Below are 27,032 nucleotides of genomic sequence, written 5' to 3' on the forward strand. Positions count from 1 at the left end.
AAATTTCCTTTTTACGTTTCATTACTGTATCTCTTATCATTTTCAAGTTACATGAAAAAAAAAAGAAGATTTAATAAAATTTAAAAATGGCTATATAATTTGATCTTTTTTTTTCAAAAACCATTCATTTTAAACCCGTCCAACCTTTTGAACATAGAAATAACACTATACTAAAAGGTATTGTAGAAGGAAAACGATTCATTTACATTTTGGTGGATGGGGATTAAAATTACTTCTCATTTTTACTTAAAATACATTAGTTATCAATTTTATTTGCAGCATATCTCGCTTAGTTTTAATGTAGTTGACCTCTAATATAGCTAATTTTAAAGGCCTTTTCAAGCACTACAAAAGGTATTAGTAGCATTATATGCCTAAAGTTGACCGTTTCTCTGTTATTTCAAGTTGAATACACCAATTTGAGAATGTACCAAAAAACAAACTATTTTCACCTACCATATCTCTTTTTGTATTAAAACTAGAAGATTATGAAGGCAAGTGTCTCTTTGTTTTTTATAACCTACAAAAATATTTAATATAGTTTTTTTAGTTAGATACATAGTTTTTAAGGTATTCGCAAAAAACCGTTCGAAAAGGTATTATGTTTCAATGAAAATGGCCAATTTTCAACCAATATCTCAAAAAGTAATGAGTTTTCAAAAAAATATATAGAACAGTTTTTGCTTAGAATTAGGTTCTCTAGCGAATTCCGTGGTAATTTTAACCAAAAATTTTTCCACCCTTAAAAAGGGGTGGGAACCACCCCCAAGATAAAAGCATACATCGGCATAGGGTAGAATTTGAATTAGGAGATAAGTAGAGGTTGGGCCCAAAATTTCATTAAAATCCATGCAGTAGGATAGAATTCGGAGGTAATACTTATACTATTCTTGCTCCCATTGAGTGGCGTATTATTATAAAACATATTGTTCACTACGCTTTTGAAAATTTCAAATTACATATTATGCAAAAGGGCAAAACTGATGCCTGTAGAAAGGCATAAACATAAACCGAGAAAAGCTTAGTTACCTGAGGTTTGCAGATGATATTGTGCTAATAGCTGATAGGATAAATTATGGCAAAGAACTTTTAAATCAGCTCTACATTTCCTCAATAGAAGGGGGGTTGAATTAAATATATCTAAAATCAAGATGGTGGCAAATTTGGTAGTCAGCGAAGGTATATGCATAGGAAAAAGATCCATAGACCAGGTAATATAAAGCCTATAAATTCCTAAGTCACGAGATCCGTAAATTCGTATAGAAAAAGATAACCAAGACGCTGACCTTCTCCCTTATAAGACGGACTTAGCAGCCTTCGGCAACTTAAGCCACTTCTTCTTCTTAACGTGCCCTATCAAGTCCCCTTGACGTTGGCGATTAACATGGCGAAACTGTCTCTGTCTCGAGCTATTCTAAATAGTTGTTATGCTTTCTTTATCCCTGTCCACTCCCGGATAATCTTTAACCAAGAGGCCTGCTTTCTACCAATTCCTCTGCGTCCTTCAATTTTACCCATCATAAGAAGTTAAAGAATATTATACCGGTCTCTCCTTACTACATGTCCAAAATAGGCCATCTTTCTATATTTGATGTTATCAAGCAGCTCGCGGGCAGCATTTGCTCTCTTAAGGACTGCCACATTTGTCATCATAGCCGTCCATGGTATTTTCAGTGTACGTCTGTGCAGCCACATTTCAAAGGCCTCCAAACGATTAATGGTTGATATTTTTAATGTCCATGCTTCGACATCATACAAGAGGACTGACCAAATGTAACATTTAATCATGCGCTTTCGAAGTTGAAGTTGCAAGTTATCATTACAGAAGCATGACCTCATTTTTAAAAATGTGCGGGCTATCTCGATTCTACATTTTATCTCTTTATCTGGATCTAGTTGTTCAGTGATATGGCAAACAAAATATTTAATACTGGGTACTATTTGACTTATATGACCATCAACATATATAACCGTGAATCTTGATGGGCCAAACGGCTAAATACCATCTACATATTTTGTTTTTGAACAGTTTATGTTTAGGCCAAACTCTCTTCCCACTGTGTCAATGGCATTTAAAAGGTGTTTGAATACATTCATATCATCACTTAAAATAACTATATCGTCTGCATATCTGATTGTATTTATCAGAATTCCATTAACTTTCACACCTCATTCCAAATTATGCAGCGCTTCCTTAAATATTCTATTTGAATATAAATTGAATAACAGTGGGGACAGTATACAACCCTGTCTGACACCTCTTTGTATTTTGCATATTTCTGTTCATTTTCCATTTATGCAAGCTGTTAATGCCAGTATAATTTTTCTATGATTCGTACATCTTGACTATCAACTCCTTTATCCTTTATGTATTTTAACCACTATATGTCTTAAAAGAAAAATCTTTAATCAATGTGTTTTGACAGTGTTAACTTACGGAGCGGAAACGTTGGTCATGACAAGGAAAACAGTGCAAAATATCCGTGTGACTTAAAGAACTATAATAGGGCGTGCTATCTTCGGCATTTCACTGTAAGACAAGATCCCAAACCGCCAGCTACAACAAAGATCAGGAGTGGTTGATGCTGTAGAGAGAATAATAGCAACACTGAAGTGAAATTTCAGTAGGTCACGTGGCTCGAATGATAGATAACAGATAGACAAAGCGGATACTAGAATGGAGACCTATCGAAGGAGAGGTCGTTCATCAATACGTTGGACTGACGATCTAAACCGTTGCCATAGGAATTGGATGCAAGAGCCACAAGATCGAAATATATGGAAAATTGGGGTAAAATGGAAATGGAAAAATGAGGAAGATCTATTTCCAGCAGTGGACAAGCGAAGATTGTTTGATGATAATACACAAAAATCTCATGTGGATAATACAGAATTCTGTTCAGAAAAATTTGTTCACGGTACTGCAGATGGTAATTAAAAACCCTTGGCATGTTTAATTTCTTTCCATTTAAATATCCAGTATAACCTCTTTAAGTCGACCCTCGATAAGTCTAAGATCTCTAAAACTCGCAAAAATGCGTTTTATTCCCTTCTTGTCAAGCCACACAACTTCCATAACTCGAGATCTTAACCCTCTAGTGGTAGAAATGATCAACGAGTCCCAGCAAGCCATTTTGGTACATATTTTTCCTCTATAACTCGAAAAATTAAATTGGATCTTTGGATATAGAACATCGAGGGTTGAGAACAGTGATGTGTGAGAGAGAATCCGTCCCACATCACTGGTTGAGAACCATAGGGTTCCAAGCGACATTTTGTACAAAATCGGTGTTTGTAAAGGATTCTATTTAATAAAGAATTCTGCATCGAATGATATTTGAAATATGTTAAATTTTTTCTAGATGGTGTGACAACATCTCAAGTTAGATAATGCCATAAGTAAGATTCGAATGTGTTATTTTGTAACATTTTTACGACGTCTGCAGTGTACTTGGAATCTTAATGCACTATAAGTCTTGTACTTGGAACCTTGGGAATTATAAGGTAAACAGTTCACAGAAAATTTTCCAAAATATTGTAAGAGCAATTGGTGAAATTATGCAATAAATTTCAGAACAAAGCGAATATTTATTCTTAAATTGAAAATCATAACAAAAAAACAAGAAAATTTTTTTTTTCTAAATTAAGTTTAAAAAGAGAGAACTTGAAATGAAAATAAAAAAATACTTATACATTATGGAAAAATGTACCTAATTTATCTTTTTTTTTTATTGAATACATCACGAATCAACAAACTTTTTACTTTATTTCTGACGTAAAATGTCTCTTGGAACCTTATGGACTGAACCTGAAAAAATTTCACGTACTTGAAACCATTTTTCATTATTGATTACTGTAGTATAAAATTACTTCAACATTTACAGTCTTTCAAATAACGAAGTTATAACTTATGACAGTTTAAAATTATAAATTTGTTTCCTGAAAAATTTGTGAAATGGCGCTTGGAACATTGGAACCTTATTGTTCTCATCACTCGACATAGCAATGTTTTATTTTACAAGTTTTATAACTATTTGAAAGTTCGAAATTCCTCCATAGTTCGAAGAAAAATAACTTACCAACTTGTACCATTATATGTATGACAATGTAACTACCATTGTTATTGAGTATACAATAAATAGGATTACCACCTGAGGAATTTATGGCACGTTAACACGTGCTTACTTGCTTGGTATTAGGTGTTTAATTGTATTATTTTTGGTTTCATTTGAACTTTAGCTAAGCAAGTCATTTGTTGTCGATTGAAAAATTGTCAGTAGTAGTTTAGTTCTACACTGCAATACACATCAATTTGTACAACAGTTTACAAATAAAATTTTAAAACATGAGTTCTGAAGAACTGAAAACTTTGAAGAAAGTCTCGATGAAACGTTAGAAGTGCTCGAAGTTGCGAAGAGCTGTCAAAAGAAGAAATTATATTACTGAACACTTTGGCCTACCAATATGAGTACACTGTCAACTGATTTGTCCTGCAGAAAAAACCGTAACAAATGGAAAAGTGGATTGCAGGGTTTGTTATATGGTTTTTAAATGCCTTTCTGGTAAGACTCTAACTTTTAAAAATGGTAAATGCCATGGTGGGAAACATAGCCAGGAAAGTTCGACAATTATTCTGCTAGCAGCAAACATGATGGGCACAGAAAACCTCTCACAGAATGGAATACGGTGGTATCTGAATCAGGAATACCCCTTGAAGACTTTGTTAGGTGTGATGATGGAATTTTGAGTGCTGGGATATTATTTAGAAAACCGATACTAATGATATATAGATGACATAGAAAACTTACTAATATGTAGAAGATCAATATTACATGCTCTCCATGGGTTTCCATGAAAAAGGCAAAAACAGCATGGAATACTTTACGGAATTTTATATATCAAACTACTTTACTGAAAAGTAAGACTTTTATGTTCTTTATACCTTATACAATGCTATAGATATATATATAACAACCGAAGTATCTAAAGCAAAAAAAAATCTTTTTAATGCCATATTTTTTTATTTAAGGACTTTTTGCAATAACGTTGGTTTATAATAAATAGAAATGTGGTTATTATGTAACCCTATAACTTGAATTTTTATTTATTTCACCTCTCTAACTCAAAATTAGTAAGAATTAATCTCCGACTTTATGTCGAATCAAAGTCTGCCCAAGCCGAAATCCTTCATAAGTCAAAAACTCTATAACACGAATGTTTTGGCGTTTCTCTTGATGTTCGACTTATGGAGGTTCTACTGTATTTCTTACCTTCCAGATAAACGTCCGTTATTATCAAAGATAACTACTGTGTTATAATAAATAGGACTTTCACATGCCCCGTTTGAAGTACAGTTATCTTGTTCAATAACGTTAATAGCAATAGAGGTATTTTTTCGAATCGCAGCACACGAAAATAGTTTCAAATATTCTTTAACTCTGCTTTCTGATGAATTGCAAATTGTTTCGGATATCTTCGGAATTACTGTACTGCTGAGAGATACATCCTCCATGTAATATAATGATTTTTCAGGAAAAAGAATGATTTCCAAATCCTAAAATCAAACATCCTAATTAAAATGTAATAACAAACTGAAAGAGCATTTTGGAATTGAAGAAAATATAGAGTAAATATCTGTCTTTTTTGAAAACTTTACAAACCGCTTACTTATATATTTTTTTGGTTCAATAAAGCTCAAGAAATAATTACTATAAAACTAGTAGGTACTACGTATTAACAAAAGGAACGTAAACCAAGGCTATAATTTTTATTATTACACTTTAAGCTATATTAGTAAACTTACCTCAGTTATGTTGTCTAAAATACGGATGTGATTTTTTGCTCTCCACATCACACGTTCATCAACTGACCAACTATGATTAAGAGAGTCAGGATGATATTCTACAATTGCTGCCGTATAGTTAGTAACACTAGCAAACTAAAACAAAAAAATTTTAGAAAAAATAAACTGATACAAAATGCTAAGAAAATAAATTCAGATATAAGTAATTTTATAAAATAATTTTTTGATCGATTGCCAAAAGACTTTTGATAGAGTTCAGCATGAAAAATTGTTGAATAACCGCAGAAAATGAAGATAGACGAAAATGTACATGATGTATATGTTTCCTCAATACCATTACCTACAGATTGTTTCATCTTCTTGTTTTTGTTGGCTTGTATATGAGTGCATTCACCAGTGCATAGGTGGTTTTTCTAAATAGTCAGTGAATATCCATATTGCTGTATAAAACTAACTAAAAGCCCAAATCATTAGTATTGGATGAAACAACTGAATGAAACTAGACTGCAATTCACGAACACCATTACAATCACTTATTAAGGGAAATACGATAAAATCGATATATGAATATGAAATAACAGTACAGGAAGTCTAATATGCAATAAAAATTCTACGATGCATGCAAACCACAAGGTATACCGAACGAATTAGTAAAACATGCCCTAAAGTATTTCGGAAATTACTGGTATGTAGAATGTATACGTTTTTTCCTTTATTCTATTAAGAACGTGACTTACCACCGGAGTGGACAAAAGAATGTATTAAACATCTACAAAACGGAAATAGGAAAAATATTCAAACTACATATTATGGTTAAGTGTTATATTATGAATTCGCTGTCAACACTCAATAGAACAACATTAAAAAATAAAATTAAAAAAGATCTGACAGATGTATTATAGTGCAGCCGATATGTGAAACAATTGTGCATTTAATGAAAGAAGTATATAATTTGGACCACATATACTACACATATAAAGGTTAAAATTTAGATATGAGGACATTCAAAATGGCGACTATACATATGTGACTAATAGCACGATAACTTTTGAACGAGACGTCAGATTTCAATCAAAGGCTATAGCGGGATAAGATGGTCAAAAATGCCCCCTCACCGATCAGCTCCGCTACTTATTTTTTCGATAAAGGATATAAAATTATGCCCTCATGCAAATTTTTAGCTTCCCAGAGGTCCTAAAACGTCTTAAATCAAGAAAAGAAGAATTTTTAGGTTTTATTATTTTTTTGTGAGCGCAATTTTACATTAAAAAATCTGAAAAAATTCAAGAAGGAAGTTATCTCTTTCGAATACAAAACAACCTAATTTTTTTTCAGATTTTTGTAATGAAAAATAAGCCCAGGAAAAATTTTTGAAATTTTCAAACAATTTTTAGGTTATGATAATATGATTTGGCCAACTTTTAAATAGTATTTTTTTATGTACTTTCGCCGTTCTTTTAAATGGCAGAGGCATAATTTTTAATATCTGAGCGGAAAGAACGAAAAAATCGAAAAAACCGTTTTTGGCTGTCTCGAGATGCGTCTCGGGACAGCCAATTTTAGGATTTAGGATCCTGACCACAACAACTGAAAAAAAAATAAATTGTGAATTCTGTCATAAAATTTGGTATGTGGGGTTATAATAACATTTGGAACAACTTTTCCAAATAACTTATCGATATCTCTAACGCAAAGCAAATCGAATCGCATATCGAAAATTCACCCTGTTTGTAGTAGGTCGCGTTTAAAATTTAAAGTTCAGTTGACTATTTTAAAAATTGTGAACCATCACCCTGTATGACTGTACAAAATTTCAAATCTGTATATATTTTTATAGCCGAAACATAGAGGTGTCTTCATCTAATGCGACACACTGTATCTTATCAATTTGATAATTTATTGCAACTAATATAGTCGTATTATTTATATATTCAAAATATACAATCAAGGTACTGACTAATTCACTAATTTTATCATAAAAAATTCAAATTGATTGCATTGAAGTATTGAACCAATTATTAATGTGTATTAATAAAAAATAATGTTTATACAGTGCTAGTCAAAAGTCCGTACCCCCCCTCGTATCTTTTGAACGGTTACACTTATAATAGTGAAATTTGGAGGGAGGAAATAAACGGATTTAGGCGTCTTAACTAGTTATGACAGGTGACGTAATAATGACAGATGACGTTGCAGCGCCACCATGACAGATAATTTTAAATGGGACCTTATGGCAAGTGATATCTCGTTTGAAAGGTATTGAAAATACCTATTCAGTCATACTAATTTTATTTGAGTTTAAGCTAAGTTTGATGAATAAATGAAATAATAGAAAATTGTAGTTTCGCATTAAATTAATAAAAATTCAAACCTCCGCCTATGATTACTTGTCAAAAGGGTTGACGTTGACGTAAAAACTATTAGAGAACTGAAAAACGTGAACTTTTTTGACAAAAAAAAACATAGGCGGACATTTGAATTTTTATTAATTAAATGCGAAACTACAATTTTATATTTATTTCATTTATTCACCAAAATCAAAATCAATTTATATCCAAAAAAATTAGTATGGCTGAATAGGTATTTTCAATACCTTTCAAACGAGGTATCACTTGCCATAAGGTCTCATTTAAAATTATCTGTCATGGTGGCGCTGCAACGTCATCTGTCACTATTACGTCACCTGTCATGACTAGTTAAGACGCCTACATCCGTTTATTTCCTCCCTCCAAATTTCACTATTATAAGTATAACCGTTCAAAAGATACGAGGGGGGGTACGGACTTTTGACTAGCACTGTATAATTATGTGTAATAATATAAGGTTTGTTCCAACATGAACTTTTGGACGGTCCAGAAACCGTCACGAAACTACTTGTACCGTTTGTTGTGCGCATGTTCGTAATTGTATCGCCCAGTTATCGTCCCATGACGGTAATCATATATTTGTCATTTTTATTGGTGACAGCTTGTGTGCTTTTAGTCGATCAAAGGCTCAAAAACTTTAAAGAATTAAGTCCTAGTGCGCAAGTCAGTCCAACCAGCACATTATGCATTTGCCCGATTACTGAAATGATCATCACGAAACCGTCACCGAAAGATCACAATTCTTGTTGGAACAGTGGGAAGGACGATCCGATGACGATCATATTTTTGTTGGAACGGATTTTGTTTACTGCGCAGGAGCATTACCGTTTCGTGACGGTTCTCGGTCGTGTCGGAACAAACCTATAATATAATATACTGAGTGAGTTTTACGTATGGAAACCCTCAATTATCTCGGAAATGGCTTGCACCATTTTATGGTGTACCCACCATATTTTGGTGGGTTGGGGTTTTCTAATGTGGCCGATATTATAGTAATACTTACATTGTTGTCAGATCTTCCGTTTTTCTGAAAATCCAATTAACTTTCTTATTTCAAATAGAACACCCTGTATATTTTTTGCGTTTTGAAGTCCTTAAGAAATACTGATTATTTTCCATGTTATATTCCCTATACCTAAAGGCCATAATTTCGGAGTTACTGCTACATTTATTTAAAAAATCTTTTTAAACAAATGATAAAAATCAATCTTTTCGGCCTGCGTAGACATTACTTTACGTTCTTTGGACCATTTGGAACAAAAAAGTTATCTTGTAATTTTTCTATAAAGTTAATCGTTTTCGAGTTATAAATAATTTAAAACTGAAAAGAAATCGAATAATTACGATTTTCAAGGTTAAATAACACAAATCAAAAATATTATTTTTGAAACTGCCAAGTATAGAAATTCAAGCTAAAGCCTTATTTTATCAGTTACCAATAAGTAATTATTTGAGCTAGTTTTATTCTAAAATATTGTTTTTTAGTTGTTAATGCAGCCCGATCGCCCGTCCTCTCATATGCGCTTCATTAACATTTAAAAATCAATGTTTTAGAATAAAACGTGCCAAAAAATTTTATAGCGAGCCCCTGAAAGAAGGGTTTTGGGTATTCTGCAGTTTCAAAAATAATGTTTTTTATTTTTGTTTTTAAAACTTGAAAATCGTCATTATTCGATTTTTTTCAGTTTTAAATTGTTTGTAACTCGAAAACGATTAACTTTAGAGAAAAATTACAAAAGACCTTTTTTTGTTCCCAATGATCCAAAGAACGTAAAATAATGTCTACACGGGCCAAAAAAATTGATTTTTATAATTTCTTTAATTTTTTTTTAATAAATGTAGCAATAACTCCGAAACTATGGCATTTAGGTATAGAGAATATAACATAAAAAATAATCAGAATATCTTAAGGACTTTGAAACGCAAAAAATATACAGGGTGCTCTATTTAAAATAAGAAATTTCATTAGATTTCCAGAAAAACGGAAAATCTGACAACAATGTAATTATCACTGTAATATCGGCTACATTAAAAAACCCCTACCCACCAAAACCTACGAAAAACGTGCAAGTCGTTTCCGAGATACTTGAGGGTTTTATACATAAAACTCACTGTATTATAAATATTATAATAATATTATATTATATTATAATAATATTATATTAATACGTATTAATTGGTTCAATATTTCAATGCAATCAATTTGAACTTTTTATGATAAAATTAGTGAATTAGTCAGTATTCTCATTGTATATTTTGAATCTATAAAAAATACGACTATATTAGTTGCAATAAATTATCGAATTGATAAGATACAGTGTGTCGCATTTAAGATGAAATCCCTAAGTTTCGGCTATGAAAATATATACAGATTTGAAATTTTGCAGTCATACAGGTTGATGGTTCACAAGTTTTAAAATAGTCAACTGAACTTTAAATTTTAAACGTGGCCTACTGCGAATCCACAAACAGGGTGAATTTTCGATATGCGATTCGATTTGCTTCGCGTTACAGATATCGATAAAAGTTATTTGGAAAAGTTGTTCCAAATATTATTATAACCTCACATACCAAAATTTATGATAAAATTCACAATTTTAGTTTTTTTTTTCAGTTGTTGTAGCCAGGATCCTAAATCCTAAAATTGGCTGTCCCGAGATGCATCTCGAGACAGCCAAAAACGGTTTTCTCGATTTTTTCGTTCTTTCCGCTCAGATATTAAAAATTTCGCCTCTGCTATTTAAAAGAACGGCAAAAAGTACACCAAAGAATACTATTTAAAAGTTGGCCACATCATATTATCATAACCTAAAAATTTTTTGAAAATTTCAATAATTTTTCCTGGGCTCATTTTTCATTACAAAAATCTGAAAAAAATTAGGTTGTTTTGTATTCAAAAGATACAACCTCTTGAATTTTTTCAGATTTTTTAAATTAAAATTGCGCTCACAAAAAAATAAAACCTAAAAATTCTTCTTTTCTCGATTTAAGACGTTTTAGGACCTCTGGGAAGCTAAAAATTTGCATGAGGGTATAATTTTATATTCTTTCTCGAAAACATAAGTAGCGGGGCTGATCGGTGCGGGGGCATTTTTGACTATCTTATCCCGCTATAGCCTTTGGTATATAGGTTCCTTTTTTGATGTATAAGATATAGGTCTTGAACGGGAAGAATCGGTGTACCAAAAGTTGGTTGTTCCTGGTTTTTAGGTTTTTATGTAAAAATATATTGTTTTTTTTTCAATGCTTTCACCCTGTATGTATTAATTTTTTAAAAAGCTAATACCACTATTGCAAAAAGCGTAAAAATATTTTATAGGAAATATTTTAAACTTTTTAGTTATGTTAATTACCATTTAATAAATGCATAACGTATCTTCACATGTACCTATGTGCGGCAGATTCGTGCAAATATTATAAGAATTATTGTGCATTTAATGGTAGAAGCATATAATTTGGACCACATATACTACATATAAAGGTTCAAAATTAAATATGAGGCCATCTCAGTTTTTGTTCCTTTTACAAAAATGGCGGGCATTCAAAATGGGGACTATATATATATATATATATATATATATATATATATATATATATATATATATATATATATATATATATATATATATATTATTACGGTTGAAAATTTAGTAGTAACGTTTGTTGAGTTTTGGTTGTTTATAACCGATTATTTTGTCCTTGGAGGATGTATAATTTGTATGTTTGGATGTATATGCTTTTTGTGTGAGTCAGTGAGAGAAGATTTTTGTTGTAGAGTTTTTTGTTTTGAACGCCTTGTTAGAAAATCAACAACGTTCATTCTTTTCAATAAACATTTTTGAGAAAGCACTTGAAGCCTGGTCGGCGATTTGGATTCCCAGTTTTTTTAATTGAAATGGTACTTTTTCAATCCTTTGGTGGGATGTACTGGGAATTCTCTTATTGAGGTATCCGTTGGTGTGCTGGAAATTTGGGGCACGTAAAGATTTGTCTTGGAAAATCCTCTAGAGATTAATTCGATGTTTATTGATGGCCAGGCTGAGAGTCGTGTAATAGACCCTTTTGTATGTTAAAGGGTGTTCCGGTAGTACAAAATTGTATGTATTTATCGATCCTGTTTAAAGAAGTAATAGAAGTACATTTATTTACCAGATTTACATTTATTCAGTATATTGGAAATAATAAATTTGGCAGATTTATTTGGAAGTTCGATATTTGACGTGACATTTTGACAAAATTTAAGGAAGATTGCAGTGTGTTTATCCAGGCAAATGATTTTTTTTTATTGAAGGAAATAAGGACGGTAATAGATTTTATTTTATTTTATGGGAGAAAACAAGAAAGAACAAGGTACAATTTAGATTGGGTTAAGGGGTCTAAAAAGGGGACTAAAATACAATGACTTTTATATTTATGTGAAGGAAACAGCTGGTTCTGGTTTATTTTTTTTTAATTAATTACTTACTTTTGTTCTTATAAACTATTGAAATCAAAATTAATATTTGTATGTAAAAAGGGACTTAAAATTTTGTTGACATTATATTCTCTATAGTTATCTAGTGTTTTATTTGAACTGTCATGTCTCATGCTCATCTAAATCAAACCAACTAATTAAAAATAATAATTCCGACTGAGAAATAGCTGTGGTACATTTTTGGCGGCCAACTTAAGGGGCTTTTCAACCACCCGAGATTTTTATTTTTTTTTAGATAGTTCAAGTAAGACATAGGTTACGTAGAGTTACAGAAGTTGAAAATTAATAATCAAAAGTTAAATGTACTTTTATTTAAAGTGAGGTAGAGGTTTTCTTGTCTTATTTTTTTTGTGTATTTTAATTTCTCTAAAAGAAAATGTCGTTTAAACTTGATGTTGACCGTTTGGTCAAAGACGAACTTGAAGTTGAGTTGCAAATGAGAGGTATTATTTTGACTAATTGTAAGGTAGAAGAGTTAAAGAGTACTTTGCGTAGTTGCCTTGTTTTAGAAAAATTTGGCAAAATCCCTAACTTTGATTTACCTCCTGATATTCCTGCTGAGTTGACAAGTTGTGAAAAGAAATTAAAAGAGATTCTGAATATTATTAATGCTTTTACAGGTACTGCAAACCAAATAAGAAGGATTGAGACTAAGTTTGCACATCTTTCAGGTAGATTGAACCGTATTCACAGTACAGACACTGATGAAATGTCAAAGCGTTCTGCATTGTTAAAGAAATTGATGGATTCGATAGGTGAATATACTACTAAGTCTAATGTTTTGAAAACTAGTAATGTTGTTTCTGTAGAGATGCCTACTGATCCTAATTTTTATCATCATATTGATTTATCAGGTCTTAATTTAAATGACCCTAATGGTAATTCTACCCCTACTCGAAATATTTCTGCACCGAATGTGAGTAACCAAACAAATCAAACTTCGAATTCAACAGTTAATCCCATTGTTTTCTTGCCATCTAATAGTGACTTTCCTTCAGAACCTGTATATAAGTGGGGAATTAAGTATTCTGGTAAACCACAAAATTTTTCTGTTTTTCTTGAAGAAGTTGAGGAGTATTGTAGGTCACGTAATGTAAATAAAATTCAGTTATTTTCTTGTGCTAGAGATTTATTTACTGGTAACGCTTTAGGTTTTTATAAATTGTATAGGAACTATGCTAGCAACTGGGATAGTTTAGTGAGCTTAATGAAGGAAGAATTTACCCTTTCTGCAGATGAGATCTGGCAGGATATTCTTCATACTACTCAGGAATCTAACGAATCTATTGGTATGTTTGTTGCCAAGATGACCAGTAAGTTCGAACAAATGCCAACACCAGTTCCGGACAGTTTAAAAATGCAGGTGTTACTTAAAAACATTTTACCTTTTTATCAGGAAAGATTAACTTTAGTCGAAGTAAAGAGTCCTTTTGATTTAATTGACTTGTGTCGAAAAATTGAGCAAACTCGAATTAATATTGAGTCGTTTAAGCCTTCTTCTAGTAGTAGAGCGAATTCTTCTCGTCATCACGTTGTACAGGAAGTAGATGCGTTTGTACCTAAATGCTGGCGCTGTAATGAGTATAGTCACGTGGTTAAGGACTGTAAGAGGCCAAAACGTGTGTTTAGATGCTTTGGTTGTAACAAAGAAGGTTTTACTAAAAATAATTGTCCTCAATGTAATTCACAGAATCGTAGCAATAATTTTATCTCGAATCGGAATAGACAGTTAAAGGTCGAAAAGGAAGAAGGTAGTGATAATTTTTATTCATTTAAGTTAGTTTTAGATTATATTTTAGCACAGAGTAATGACAGTGAATGTCCTTATGTAGAAGTTGATATCTTAGGTAAGACAGTATTCGGTTTATTGGATTGTGGAGCCAATAAAGTTTTTGTAAATATGCCTACATGGGAGATTTTACGTAGTTTAGGTGTACATTTAAAAACTGTTCCAGATGGGTCTTGCAGAGTTGCGGATGGTAGTCAGAGTCCTTTATTAGGTGTAGCTTCGGTGCCTATAAAACTTCGTGATGTTGTTAAGGTAATTGATGTTTTCGTTTGGCCACAGTGTAGACACTCTTTAGTACTAGGTGTAGATTTCTGGGTGCGAATGGGTATTGTACCAGATTTACGAAAAGGAGAGTGGTTTTTCTCTTCGGAAGTTATGAGTGTTCCAGTGGTTAATTCGATACAATCGGAATCTGAACTTCTACCAGAGCAACGTAAACAGCTTAACGAACTCGTTGATTCTTATTTTTCTAGTATCGACCCAGACAAATTAACTTGTACTAATGTAGTTCAACACAAAATTGTAGTTAGTCAACAAGAACCAATCAAGCAGAGGTTTTATCCGGTATCACCAATTAAGCAGGGTATGATCAACAAGGAGCTGGAGAAAATGCTGAAGCTTGGTGTTGTCGAACAGTCACACAGCGGATGGTCTTCACCAGTGTTGCTGGTACCTAAAAAGAATGGGGAATGGCGTTTTTGCGTTGATTTTAGGAAAGTAAATCGTGTTACTGAGCGTGATGCTTATCCTTTACCCTATATAAATAGCATTTTAAGTAAGTTAGGTGGAGCTAGATATTTGTCAACAATGGACATTAAGAGTGCCTATTGGCAGGTGGGTCTTAGTGAAGAGAGCAAGCAGTACACGGCGTTTACTGTGCCAGGGCGTGGACTTTTCCAGTATTGTCGTATGCCTTTCGGATTGCACAACGCTCCAGCTACGTTTCAAAGATTAGTAGATAATCTATTAGGTCCTGAACTCTCTGAGTATGTTTTTGTGTACTTAGATGATATATGTCTGGCTACGTCAACTTACGATAAACATGTCGAAGTCTTGACAGAAATCTTTGCCAGATTGAAAAAAGCCAATTTGACCCTTAATAAAGAAAAATGTTCTTTTTGTGTGTCAGAACTTAAATACTTGGGTTATGTTGTTAACTCTAGTGGTCTGTCTGTAGATCCGGCAAAAGTAGAGGCCATTGTGAATCTTCCACGACCCACCAATGTCACTGAAGTCAGAAGAGTCCTTGGAGTTATAGGATGGTATCGTAAGTTTGTAAATAGTTATTCAGATCTTATTTCACTGTACAATAAGTATATTATACACGGCTCACTAAAATAATTAGTTACGCCCCTGTACTACTGATTACTTAAAATTCAAGTAGTATTTATGTAACCTTTCTGGAAACTCCAGGTTATTGTTGAGACTCGCATTTGAACCCCTCGCCGGGGCAGATCGTCAAAAGCTTCCTAACGAGAATCATCTCTAATCTATCGACGCTCCCGCTATTCGTAAAAAGGCCGCATTTTACCGGCTTTTTTTGCTATCGTTTTATACCGCTCAGATAATTCAATCTGCTCAGTATTATCGACGATGATTTATTTAGCGTATTAGTGAGTGCCTTACAAATGAACCAAATGGATTATGGAATTCAATCAGAGCTCTGATGTGACACGTCATCAAGGAATAAAACTGTAAGTACTCTACATGTATGTGAACATAACTTATTAGTCGTGATACTGTATGCATTTTGAACCATATACCTCTCGTAGCAAATATTCTTTGTGCCATTTATGCAGATAATACTTTAAATTACATATGAAAAATCGTTATCTACTCTTAACCAGCTTACCTATGGGAATATACTCTATAACCGTACAATAAGTATAGGTTACTATTGTTAAGGATACTTTACGTATTGCCTAAACATTTCTGTTCCATCGAGCCGTATCATATTAATTATTTATTAATTAAATCCTCAAGGTCCTTCGTATTTGCATATTTTGATAATCTCTATTCTGAGAATAACGGTTTTTCATTTATAGTGTCTTTCTGTTGCATTTGGAAATTTCCAAGCCACGCCGCCCCGGCACAAAAATAAAATATTCCTCTCTTTCTGCACTCAAATTCTCAGTATTTAACCCAGCACGTCTCTACAATAGCTGGTAGGTTGTTAAGCCCGGTCTACACGTGCAATTTCAGAAACTACTTGCTTTGTTCAAATAAAGGAGTCGTTTTGTTTGTATGAAAAAATATTTGCATATATTACATTATTTTATTTTCGTAAATATATTTTTCTGTTTATAGTATACAAAAAGTGTACTCATTTCTTGGCTGATAGTACGGGTGTTATAATTTTAACATTGTTTGTTCAACCTTTTGATTTAAATTAAATTTATAATTTTGAATCCGATTAAGCCTGGTTCACAGGTTACAAAAATTATTAAAAATAATTTTGTTTTCTTGCATAAATTGTAAGTTTTTGCTACATTTAGCTTCGCTTAAGCTCATTTTACACTTCTAGAAAACTATAGAAAATAAATAATTGTTTTTTCCTTCAATTTAATTAATTTAAATACTTGTTAAGGGTGTCTCACACTTGCTGAAAAATACCCATTTTGGAAAATTGCATATATTTTGAAATTTTATAGTTTTGCATTTCATATACTAATCTGCGCTCATACAGGGTGATACTATTAAGCCAATCTCACACTATTAAACGTGTAATATATAATATATTGTACATATTCTCTCATTTTCGCATCGATTTATAGGTTTAGACATTTGCAAATAATCTATCTAATCTCACATTCTCGCAACATGGCTGACCGATCAAAATATAACCGACAGAGGCTCACCGCAAAACTTGATATAACCAAGTTGGCTGATTCGGTTCCCACAACTCTTAATTCTCTAAACAAATATAAAATTCGTGAAATAATTTCACAACTCAAACATTCTTACGGACTTTTCCGCGATGCTCAAAATGTGCTGGAGACGATCCCCGAGGAACCTACCCCCTCTACTGATTCCTCTGTGGTTTTTGATAAATATTTGGATACAATTTCTCTATTGGAAGAAAGGTTAGAGGTCATTGAAAGTTCTAATGTGACTGCTACCCCCTCCCTCCAATTTGACCCTAATTCTTCTCTAACCTCACAGTCTATGGCTAGGCAACGAACAGTAAACCTCCCTCGTATTCAGTTAAAACCATTTAGTGGCTTAGTTACTGAATACAATTCATTCATTGAGACCTTTGATACAATAATAGGATCTGATACTACATTAAGTGATCTGGAAAAACTCATTTACCTCAAAAGTTTTCTAACTTCCGAGCCTTTGACGCTTCTCGAGCATATCCCACTCACAGGTGACAATTACAAAATAGCCCGGGATAACCTGACACAAAGGTACGCCAACTCTAAATCGCTTATCAAAACTCTCATCTCTCAAATTCTTGATGCGCCTCCTATTTCTGGAAACGCAAATCACTCACAATTAAGAAATTTTCATACGGTCATGTCAAATAATTTCAAGGCCCTATTGAACTTGAATAGGCCCCCTTCAGATCTCTTGCATTTACTTCTCATACATATCGCTACTCAGAAACTCGACGCACCTACCATTAGGGCTCTTGAGTTCCAATCCGGTGGTAGCCAAGCTACCCCTGATTTTGTCCATTTTCTAGGGGAAATCGAGACACGCGTTGTTCATCTTGAGAATATTCAATCTCAATCAAAACCAAAATCGACTACTACTTCCAGACACTCTTTACACCTAGCCTCAGACACTTCTACCAGTAACCTTTCGCCTCGCTTAGGTCCTAAGAAATGTTCCTATTGCAACGACTCTCACTCGATCTACTCTTGTCCTCAGTTCAAGCAGTTGAATTCTAAAGAACGTTTTAGTTTTGTCAAACAAAATAAATTTTGTATTAATTGTCTTGGGTCTCACATGCTCGATCAGTGTAAATCCAAATTCTCTTGCATAGTTTGTAAATCTCGTCATCACACGTTGCTCCATTTCGACAAAACGGGTCATAGTAACCCTTCCGCGGCTGTTGGCCAACACAACTCAAATAATCATAATAAAACCGCTATCTCAAATAACTCCCATACACAGGGTAATTCACAACAGGGGCCCTCACATGTTAGAGCTCCTGAAACGGAAGTTAATCTTCAAAATTCGACTCCACATTCAATGGCTCTATCTGCAGCCTCGCTTGATAATCATTTGGTGTTATTAAGCACACTCCAGGTCTATCTTGTCGCTCCTAGCGGCAAGAGGGTCTTCGCAAAGGCACTTTTAGACTCGGCCTCACAGGTTTCATTTATTAGTGCTGACCTCGTAAAGGAACTGTCACTCACCACTAGAGATGGAAAATTACGGATCAATGGAATTAACTCCACCTCATCCTCGTCTCAATCTATTGTAGATACAACAATTTTCGCTGTCGCTAACGACGTTCCTTTTGACATCTCGTGCTCTGTACTCCCAAAGATAACAAATCCGCTTCCTCAAATTTCTATTTCGGCGAGCAAACTAAACATACCCTCAGAGATACCATTAGGTGATCCGATGTTCCATGTAACATCCCCAATTGGTATCCTGCTCGGTGCAGACCTGTATAACGATATCATTCAACCTGAAATAATTCGTTTGGGAAAAGGTCTTCCCGTTCTTCAACGCACTCTACTCGGGTACACGATATCAGGGTCAGTTCCAGACTTTGCTCTTAAGTCGAAAAATACTAAAAAGGCTTTGGAATTTTATTCAAACTCTCTCGTTACTTGTTGTTCTCATAACACTCCTTCCGCCGTAAATGAGCCGGTAGTGTCCAACGAGGAACTATCCGATCATTTACAAAAATTCTGGGAGCTGGAAGAAGCCGCTCCTCAGAACACCGATCTCATTAATGATCACCCCGCTGAAATTAATTTTGTAAAACATGTTAATGTTCTCCCCAATGGACGATATGAGTCCACACTCAATCTCAAACTCCCTATCGAAGATATAGACATGGGAAATTCGTTTCTCTCGGCAAAAAGACGTTTTCTCAGTCTCGAGAAACGTTTTCAACTCAACCCTGATTTATTGGAAAAATATCAGGACATTATATCGGAATATCTCAATAACGGACAAATAATTCAAGTGCCGTTAAAAATGCTAAATGACTCAGGTAAACCTAATTACTTTCTCCCTCACTTTCCCGTTTTCAAATCCAACTCTACTACTTCCACTCGTATAGTTTTCGATCCAAACAATAAATCGTCTACGGGAATCTCCCTCAGTGACGTCATAGACAAAGGTTATGTCGTCCAACATGAACTTTTTGACATTCTCGCTAAGTTTCGTCAGTTTAAATTCGCACTAGTAGGCGACATCAAGGCTATGTTCCTACAAATCGCCATTTGTCCCACTGAAACATTTCTGTTAAATTTTCTCTTTAGGGACAATATTCAGCAGCCTTTACGGTGCTATCAATTTCAAAGATTACCCTTCGGGCTCCCAAGTAGCCCATTTATCGCTCAAAGAGTTATCAAGCACATCGCTGACAACAACAAACATACCCACGAACTTGCTACTAGTGTTCTGCAAGAATCTATCTATATGGATGACCTGATCAGCGGTGCTGACAGTCTTCATGAATTAAGTTGTCTTTTCGAACAATTAACTTCTTTGCTAGAAACCCATGGTTTCCTCCTCCACAAGTGGAACTGCAGTTCTTCAGAATTTCTGTCTCAACACAATTTAAATCCCGTCTCTGAAGTCAGTCTTAACTTCACGGGATCTGATAAAGTCTTAGGCATATTCTGGGATTCAGAACGCGACCACTTTTCGTTTAAAACTCCTATCTTCAAATTGGCTAATGTTGTTACTAAACGTACTATTCTCTCCTACATTGCTACTTTGTATGACCCGCTAGGATGGTTATCCCCTGTCCTTGTGAACGCTAAGCTCTTGATACAGGAAATATGGTCCCAGAAATTGGACTGGGATCAACCCATTGACTCACCCATCATTATGAAAAATTGGCAAAACCTCTTATCGACATTCAAAACTATAGAAGAGGTCAAGGTACCTCGATGCTTACTTTTACAAAAGAAAGTTGTTGATGTTCAATTAATTATTTTCACCGACGCATCGGAAAAAATATACAGCACTTGTGTGTATCTCAAAGCGACATACTCAGACTTTTCTGTATCGTCGCGGCTTATCGCTTCTAAAAACAAAATTTCTCCGCTAAAAAATAAACTCACCATCCCCAAATTGGAACTTTGTGGAATAGTGTTGGGAGTCACTCTGGCTCATAGACTTTTTCACATCTTCAAGAAAAATTTGAGTATATCTTCATCTCATCTCTTTGCTGACTCTACAATTGCCTTGTCTTGGATACTTTCTAAAAAACACATTTGGAACATTTTTGTACAAAACAGAATTCAAAAGGTCAATTCCTTGTTGGAAACTTTTCCTTGTGATTTCCATTTCGTCAGAAGTCACGAAAACATCGCTGACCCCGCTTCCAGAGGGATAAATGTCTTTGATAATCCCCAGACCACCGAAGACTGGTTATGCGGACCTAGCTTTATTAGAGACAATCCCATCGATTTTTCTCTTCATCAAATTCCTCATTTTCAGGATGATCTTCCTGAATTAAGGAAGTTAGTTGTCTCAAACATAGCAACAAATCACGAACTCAACGACACCTTTGAAAATCTATTCGCTAAATCTTCTTCTTTTCGTAAAATTCAAAGAATTGTCGCTTATCTTTTTAGATTCATCAGTAATATTAAAAAGAAAATAAATAACTCTCCACGAGATACGGATATATTGACGCCACCCGAAATGGAGATCGCTGATCACGCGATCATCAGGTATATCCAAAGTATCTACTTTAAAAAAGAGATTCTTGAATTGAAAAATGCTAAACTCGTGACCAATAAAGCCATTCGTAAACTCAACCCCTTCCTACAACATAATGATGGGCTGATTCGTGTGGGAGGACGTCTCCGACACGCCCCCATATCGTATAATCAAAAACACCCCATTCTACTTCCTTCTAAATGTCGAGTTGTAGAACTAATCTTGACTCAAGCTCATCATAAGTTATTACATTCAGGCGCGCAAACAGTACTTTCGTATGTCAAAATGAAGTACTGGCCAATTGACGGATTAAGACAGATTAAACGCTTAATTCGTAAGTGTGTAAACTGTTTCCGATTCATGACACCCAATTCTGTTCAACAGATGGCAGATATGCATCCCGATCGTGTACTCCCCACTAGACCCTTCCAAGTCGTCTCAGTGGACTATGGGGGGTTCTTCTTAATTAAGTCCTCACATTTGAGGAAGGCACCGCTTTACAAAGCATACGTAGCCTATTTCATTTGCATGAGCACTAAATGTGTTCATATCGAACTCGTCACAGGATTAAGCGCAGAAGCCTATATTCTTACTCTGAAAAGGTTTATTGCCAGAAGATCCACGCCCAGTATTATTTGGAGCGACAATGCCACAAATTTCCATGGGGCAAAAAATGAAATGCGCGAATTCTATGATTTTTTCTTAAATCAAAATAATTCGGAACAGATTAAGGAATTCTGTACTCAAAACTCCATAACTTTCAAGATGGGTGTTCCCCGCAACCCCCATCAATTCGGCCTCCATGAGGTAGGAATAAAGAGTGTGAAGTATCACCTCTATCGAATTATAGGAAATTCCCACTTCACCTTTGAAGTGTTTAACACAGTATTATGCCAAATCGAGGCTATTCTAAATTCGAGACCCATCACTAGGATGTCGTCTGACGCCAATGACTTCGCTTTCCTATCTCCAGCTCACTTCTTAGTTCAAAGAAGTTTAACCGCGCCCCCTGAACCAAGTGTTTCAGAGATACCTGAAAATAGGTTGAATCTTTTTCAGCGTATTAGTAAAATTCAACAGCAATTTTGGAAATTGTGGAAAAAAGACTATCTTTGCCTCCTGCAGCAAAGAAATAAATGGACCGACCCTACTGACCCTGTCAAGATCGGGGATTTGGTTCTGTTGAAGGAGGATGGTACTCCTCCACTCTTATGGCCAACTGCCAGGGTAATAGATGTATTGCCTGGTAAGGATGGTCTAGTTCGTACTGTCAAGATTCACACTACTCACGGTGATTTTCTTCGTGGTATTACGAAAATCGCTGTGATTCCCCTGGAAGATTAAAATCTATCCCTAGGGGGAAAACTTATCGTTTTCCTCCATTTTATCGTTGTTACCCCTTGTGTATATAAACTCTAATTTCTTCAAACATTTCTTATCGTTGTGCACATCTTTGCCAATCCCCTCTCTTCGAGGTGATATAGGCCATCTCTCTCGCCTGTCGCCCCCGGCAATATGTACAATAAGTATATTATACACGGCTCACTAAAATAATTAGTTACGCCCCTGTACTACTGATTACTTAAAATTCAAGTAGTATTTATGTAACCTTTCTGGAAACTCCAGGTTATTGTTGAGACTCGCATTTGAACCCCTCGCCGGGGCAGATCGTCAAAAGCTTCCTAACGAGAATCATCTCTAATCTATCGACGCTCCCGCTATTCGTAAAAAGGCCGCATTTTACCGGCTTTTTTTGCTATCGTTTTATACCGCTCAGATAATTCAATCTGCTCAGTATTATCGACGATGATTTATTTAGCGTATTAGTGAGTGCCTTACAAATGAACCAAATGGATTATGGAATTCAATCAGAGCTCTGATGTGACACGTCATCAAGGAATAAAACTGTAAGTACTCTACATGTATGTGAACATAACTTATTAGTCGTGATACTGTATGCATTTTGAACCATATACCTCTCGTAGCAAATATTCTTTGTGCCATTTATGCAGATAATACTTTAAATTACATATGAAAAATCGTTATCTACTCTTAACCAGCTTACCTATGGGAATATACTCTATAACCGTACAATAAGTATAGGTTACTATTGTTAAGGATACTTTACGTATTGCCTAAACATTCACCTTTGTGTAGATTATTACAAAAGAACAAGAAGTTCGTTTGGGACAAAGCTTGTGAGGAAGCTTTTCAGAGTATTAAAGACGCTCTTGTCTCAGCACCTATTTTGTCTAGTCCTAATTTTGACAAACCTTTTTACGTACAAACTGATGCGTCAGCGTATGGTCTTGGAGCTGTCCTTACTCAAAAGTATGATGAAACTGAACATGTAATTTGTTATTTGTCTAGAACTCTAAATAGAGCCGAGAGAAACTATAGCAGTGTTGAGCGTGAATGCCTCTGTGTTTTGTGGGCGTGTGAAACTTTACGAGCTTATCTAGATGGTTATAAGTTCTACGTAATCACTGATTGCTACTCGTTGTTATGGTTGGACAATTTGAAGGACCCTCAAGGACGACTTGGTAGATGGGCCTTACGTCTGCAACAGTTTGACTATGAAGTACTGCATCGCAAAGGTAAGGATCACATAGTTCCTGACACCCTTTCGCGAGCTTTAGAACTACCTGTTGATAGTGTACATATGATAAATTCTGTAGAAATAAGTAATGTTCAAGCAATAAACCCCGAATGTGACGAATATGATTTTTCTTCTACCAGTGATAAATGGTATAAGAAAATGTGTAATAATGTAAATAAAAATCCTTTAAAATTTGTCAGATGGAGACTAGCAAATAATAAGTTGTATAAATATATTGATCAAGATTTTCCGAGTTTAAGAGATGATTGTGAATATTGGAAACTTGTAGTTCCAAAAGATTTTCGAGATAAGATACTTCAGAGGTGTCATGATTCTTGTGTTTCAGGTCATTTAGGTATCTACAAAACATTTCATCGTGTATCTCGCCTTTTCTATTGGCCTTTTATGAAAATGGACATTACGAAATATATAAGGAAATGTGAGGTTTGTTTAAGGACGAAGCCTGAACAGAAAAGTCCTGCAGGACATATGGGACAGGCTGTCGAACCCACAAAACCTTGGGAGATCATCAGTATGGACTTATTTGGACCATTGCCCAGAAGTTCAGCTGGTAATACTTGGATTTTGGTAGTTACTGATAAGTTCAGTAAATTTCCTCTTTTATTCCCTCTGAGAAAGGCAACTGCCACTTCTATAAGTAAAATTTTAAAAGAAAATGTATTTCTTTTGTTTGGTGTTCCCAGAGTCTTAAAATGTGATAATGGAAGTCAGTTCAAAGGTAATGTTCTAAGATCTTTTTGTCAAGAGTTTGGAATCAGATTTCTTTTTACTCCAAATTTTACCCCTCATCCAAACCCTACTGAACGAATTAATCGTATCATGAAAACCATGTTGATGGCTTATGTTAAAGATAATCATAGGTTGTGGGATGTTAATTTACCTGAACTAGGTTGTGCTATTAGAACTGCCAAACATGAGGTGACAGGTCAAACACCATATTTCATTAATTTTGGTTGTGAGATGATGACTCATGGAAGTGAATATCATCTAAAAATAGGGAATGAAGAAAATAAACAACGTGTTTATGATCGTTCTAAAAATATGAATAAGTTGAGAGACTGGGTTAAGAAGCGGATTGATAAAGCTTCGGATAACACCAGAGAGAGATATAATTTAAGAAGAAGAGATGTTCATTTTAAGGAAAATGATTTAGTTTGGAAAAAGAACTATGTTCTTTCTGATAAAGCTAATTATTTTACATCTAAGTTTGCTGATAGATTTGTTGGACCTTTTAGAGTAAAGCGTAAGGTTGGTTATTGTACATATGAATTAATAAATGATAATGGTAAGTCTATTTGTCACTGGCATGTGAAAGACTTGAAACCTCACCCAGAGAACTCTGATAGCCACGTTGAATCGGATTCTGATGTAGATAGTGTAACATAGTATGTATTTTTAACAAGTTTCTTTGGGATTCAATTCAAAGAAACTTAATTTTCTTTCCGGAAGGAAAGGTGGAGTTATTACGGTTGAAAATTTAGTAGTAACGTTTGTTGAGTTTTGGTTGTTTATAACCGATTATTTTGTCCTTGGAGGATGTATAATTTGTATGTTTGGATGTATATGCTTTTTGTGTGAGTCAGTGAGAGAAGATTTTTGTTGTAGAGTTTTTTGTTTTGAACGCCTTGTTAGAAAATCAACAACGTTCATTCTTTTCAATAAACATTTTTGAGAAAGCACTTGAAGCCTGGTCGGCGATTTGGATTCCCAGTTTTTTTAATTGAAATGGTACTTTTTCAATCCTTTGGTGGGATGTACTGGGAATTCTCTTATTGAGGTATCCGTTGGTGTGCTGGAAATTTGGGGCACGTAAAGATTTGTCTTGGAAAATCCTCTAGAGATTAATTCGATGTTTATTGATGGCCAGGCTGAGAGTCGTGTAATAGACCCTTTTGTATGTTAAAGGGTGTTCCGGTAGTACAAAATTGTATGTATTTATCGATCCTGTTTAAAGAAGTAATAGAAGTACATTTATTTACCAGATTTACATTTATTCAGTATATTGGAAATAATAAATTTGGCAGATTTATTTGGAAGTTCGATATTTGACGTGACATTTTGACAAAATTTAAGGAAGATTGCAGTGTGTTTATCCAGGCAAATGATTTTTTTTTATTGAAGGAAATAAGGACGGTAATAGATTTTATTTTATTTTATGGGAGAAAACAAGAAAGAACAAGGTACAATTTAGATTGGGTTAAGGGGTCTAAAAAGGGGACTAAAATACAATGACTTTTATATTTATGTGAAGGAAACAGCTGGTTCTGGTTTATTTTTTTTTAATTAATTACTTACTTTTGTTCTTATAAACTATTGAAATCAAAATTAATATTTGTATGTAAAAAGGGACTTAAAATTTTGTTGACATTATATTCTCTATAGTTATCTAGTGTTTTATTTGAACTGTCATGTCTCATGCTCATCTAAATCAAACCAACTAATTAAAAATAATAATTCCGACTGAGAAATAGCTGTGGTAATATATATATATATATATATATATATATATATATATATATATATATACATGTTACACTTGAAGTTTCCGCGGGAGCTATATGTGCTTTCTGTTGTTTTCCTGGTTTGACTCCGCGTTGAATAATTTTGGTTTTGAGAAAAACCATTATTTTGACGACGTTTCGGCAAGATCTCACTTGTCATTGTCAAGCCAGGTAGTTCCGCTTCTCGCTGCTGCTTGAAGTAAACTAAATTCTTACTCACGATACCGTCACTTATGTAGTTGATCCTGATGCAGCTGCTGCTTGCCCTGCGCGAACTCGGGCTCTTGTTATTGGTCAGGTGTAGGTTGCAGTCGTCGGCGGGATGTTACGCGTGGATGTTGCGGCCTGATTTATTTTGGTCTTTTCATTCAGTACCGTTTTCCATGTTGTAGGAAGCCGTTGCGCATCATCTCTTTGGTTTAAGCCGTTGGGATTTCTTTCAATTTCTATTGATTCTCTGATTTCCCGTTTTCTTTTTACTTCGATGTTAGCTAACATCGTTGTTTGGTTCAGGTTTATTGTGTGTCCTATATTTGCGACATGTTGAGCCAGGGATGACGTGGTTTCTCCCCTTTCGATAGCATTTCCGTGTTCTTCTCGTCTTACCTGGATTCT

The 27,032-nt window shown here is 34.4% G+C and overlaps 1 protein-coding gene across 2 annotated transcripts in view; it reads right to left on the bottom strand.

Annotated features, from left to right (window-relative positions):
* The window catches only part of LOC114340495 (vanin-like protein 3), a 132,642-nt gene that overhangs the window by 79,354 nt on the left and 26,256 nt on the right, over positions 1-27,032 (bottom strand). For both annotated transcript variants that reach the window (XM_050657296.1, XM_050657297.1), the window contains exons 2-3: positions 5,804-5,938; positions 5,271-5,554 (exon numbers count right to left, since the gene is read on the bottom strand). In XM_050657296.1, the coding sequence (XP_050513253.1) occupies positions 5,271-5,554; positions 5,804-5,938 (419 nt within the window). The remainder of the gene's footprint in view (positions 1-5,270; positions 5,555-5,803; positions 5,939-27,032) is intronic.

Source organism: Diabrotica virgifera, chromosome 7 (genome assembly GCF_917563875.1).
Source record: "Diabrotica virgifera virgifera chromosome 7, PGI_DIABVI_V3a".
Classification (NCBI taxonomy): domain Eukaryota; kingdom Metazoa; phylum Arthropoda; class Insecta; order Coleoptera; family Chrysomelidae; genus Diabrotica; species Diabrotica virgifera.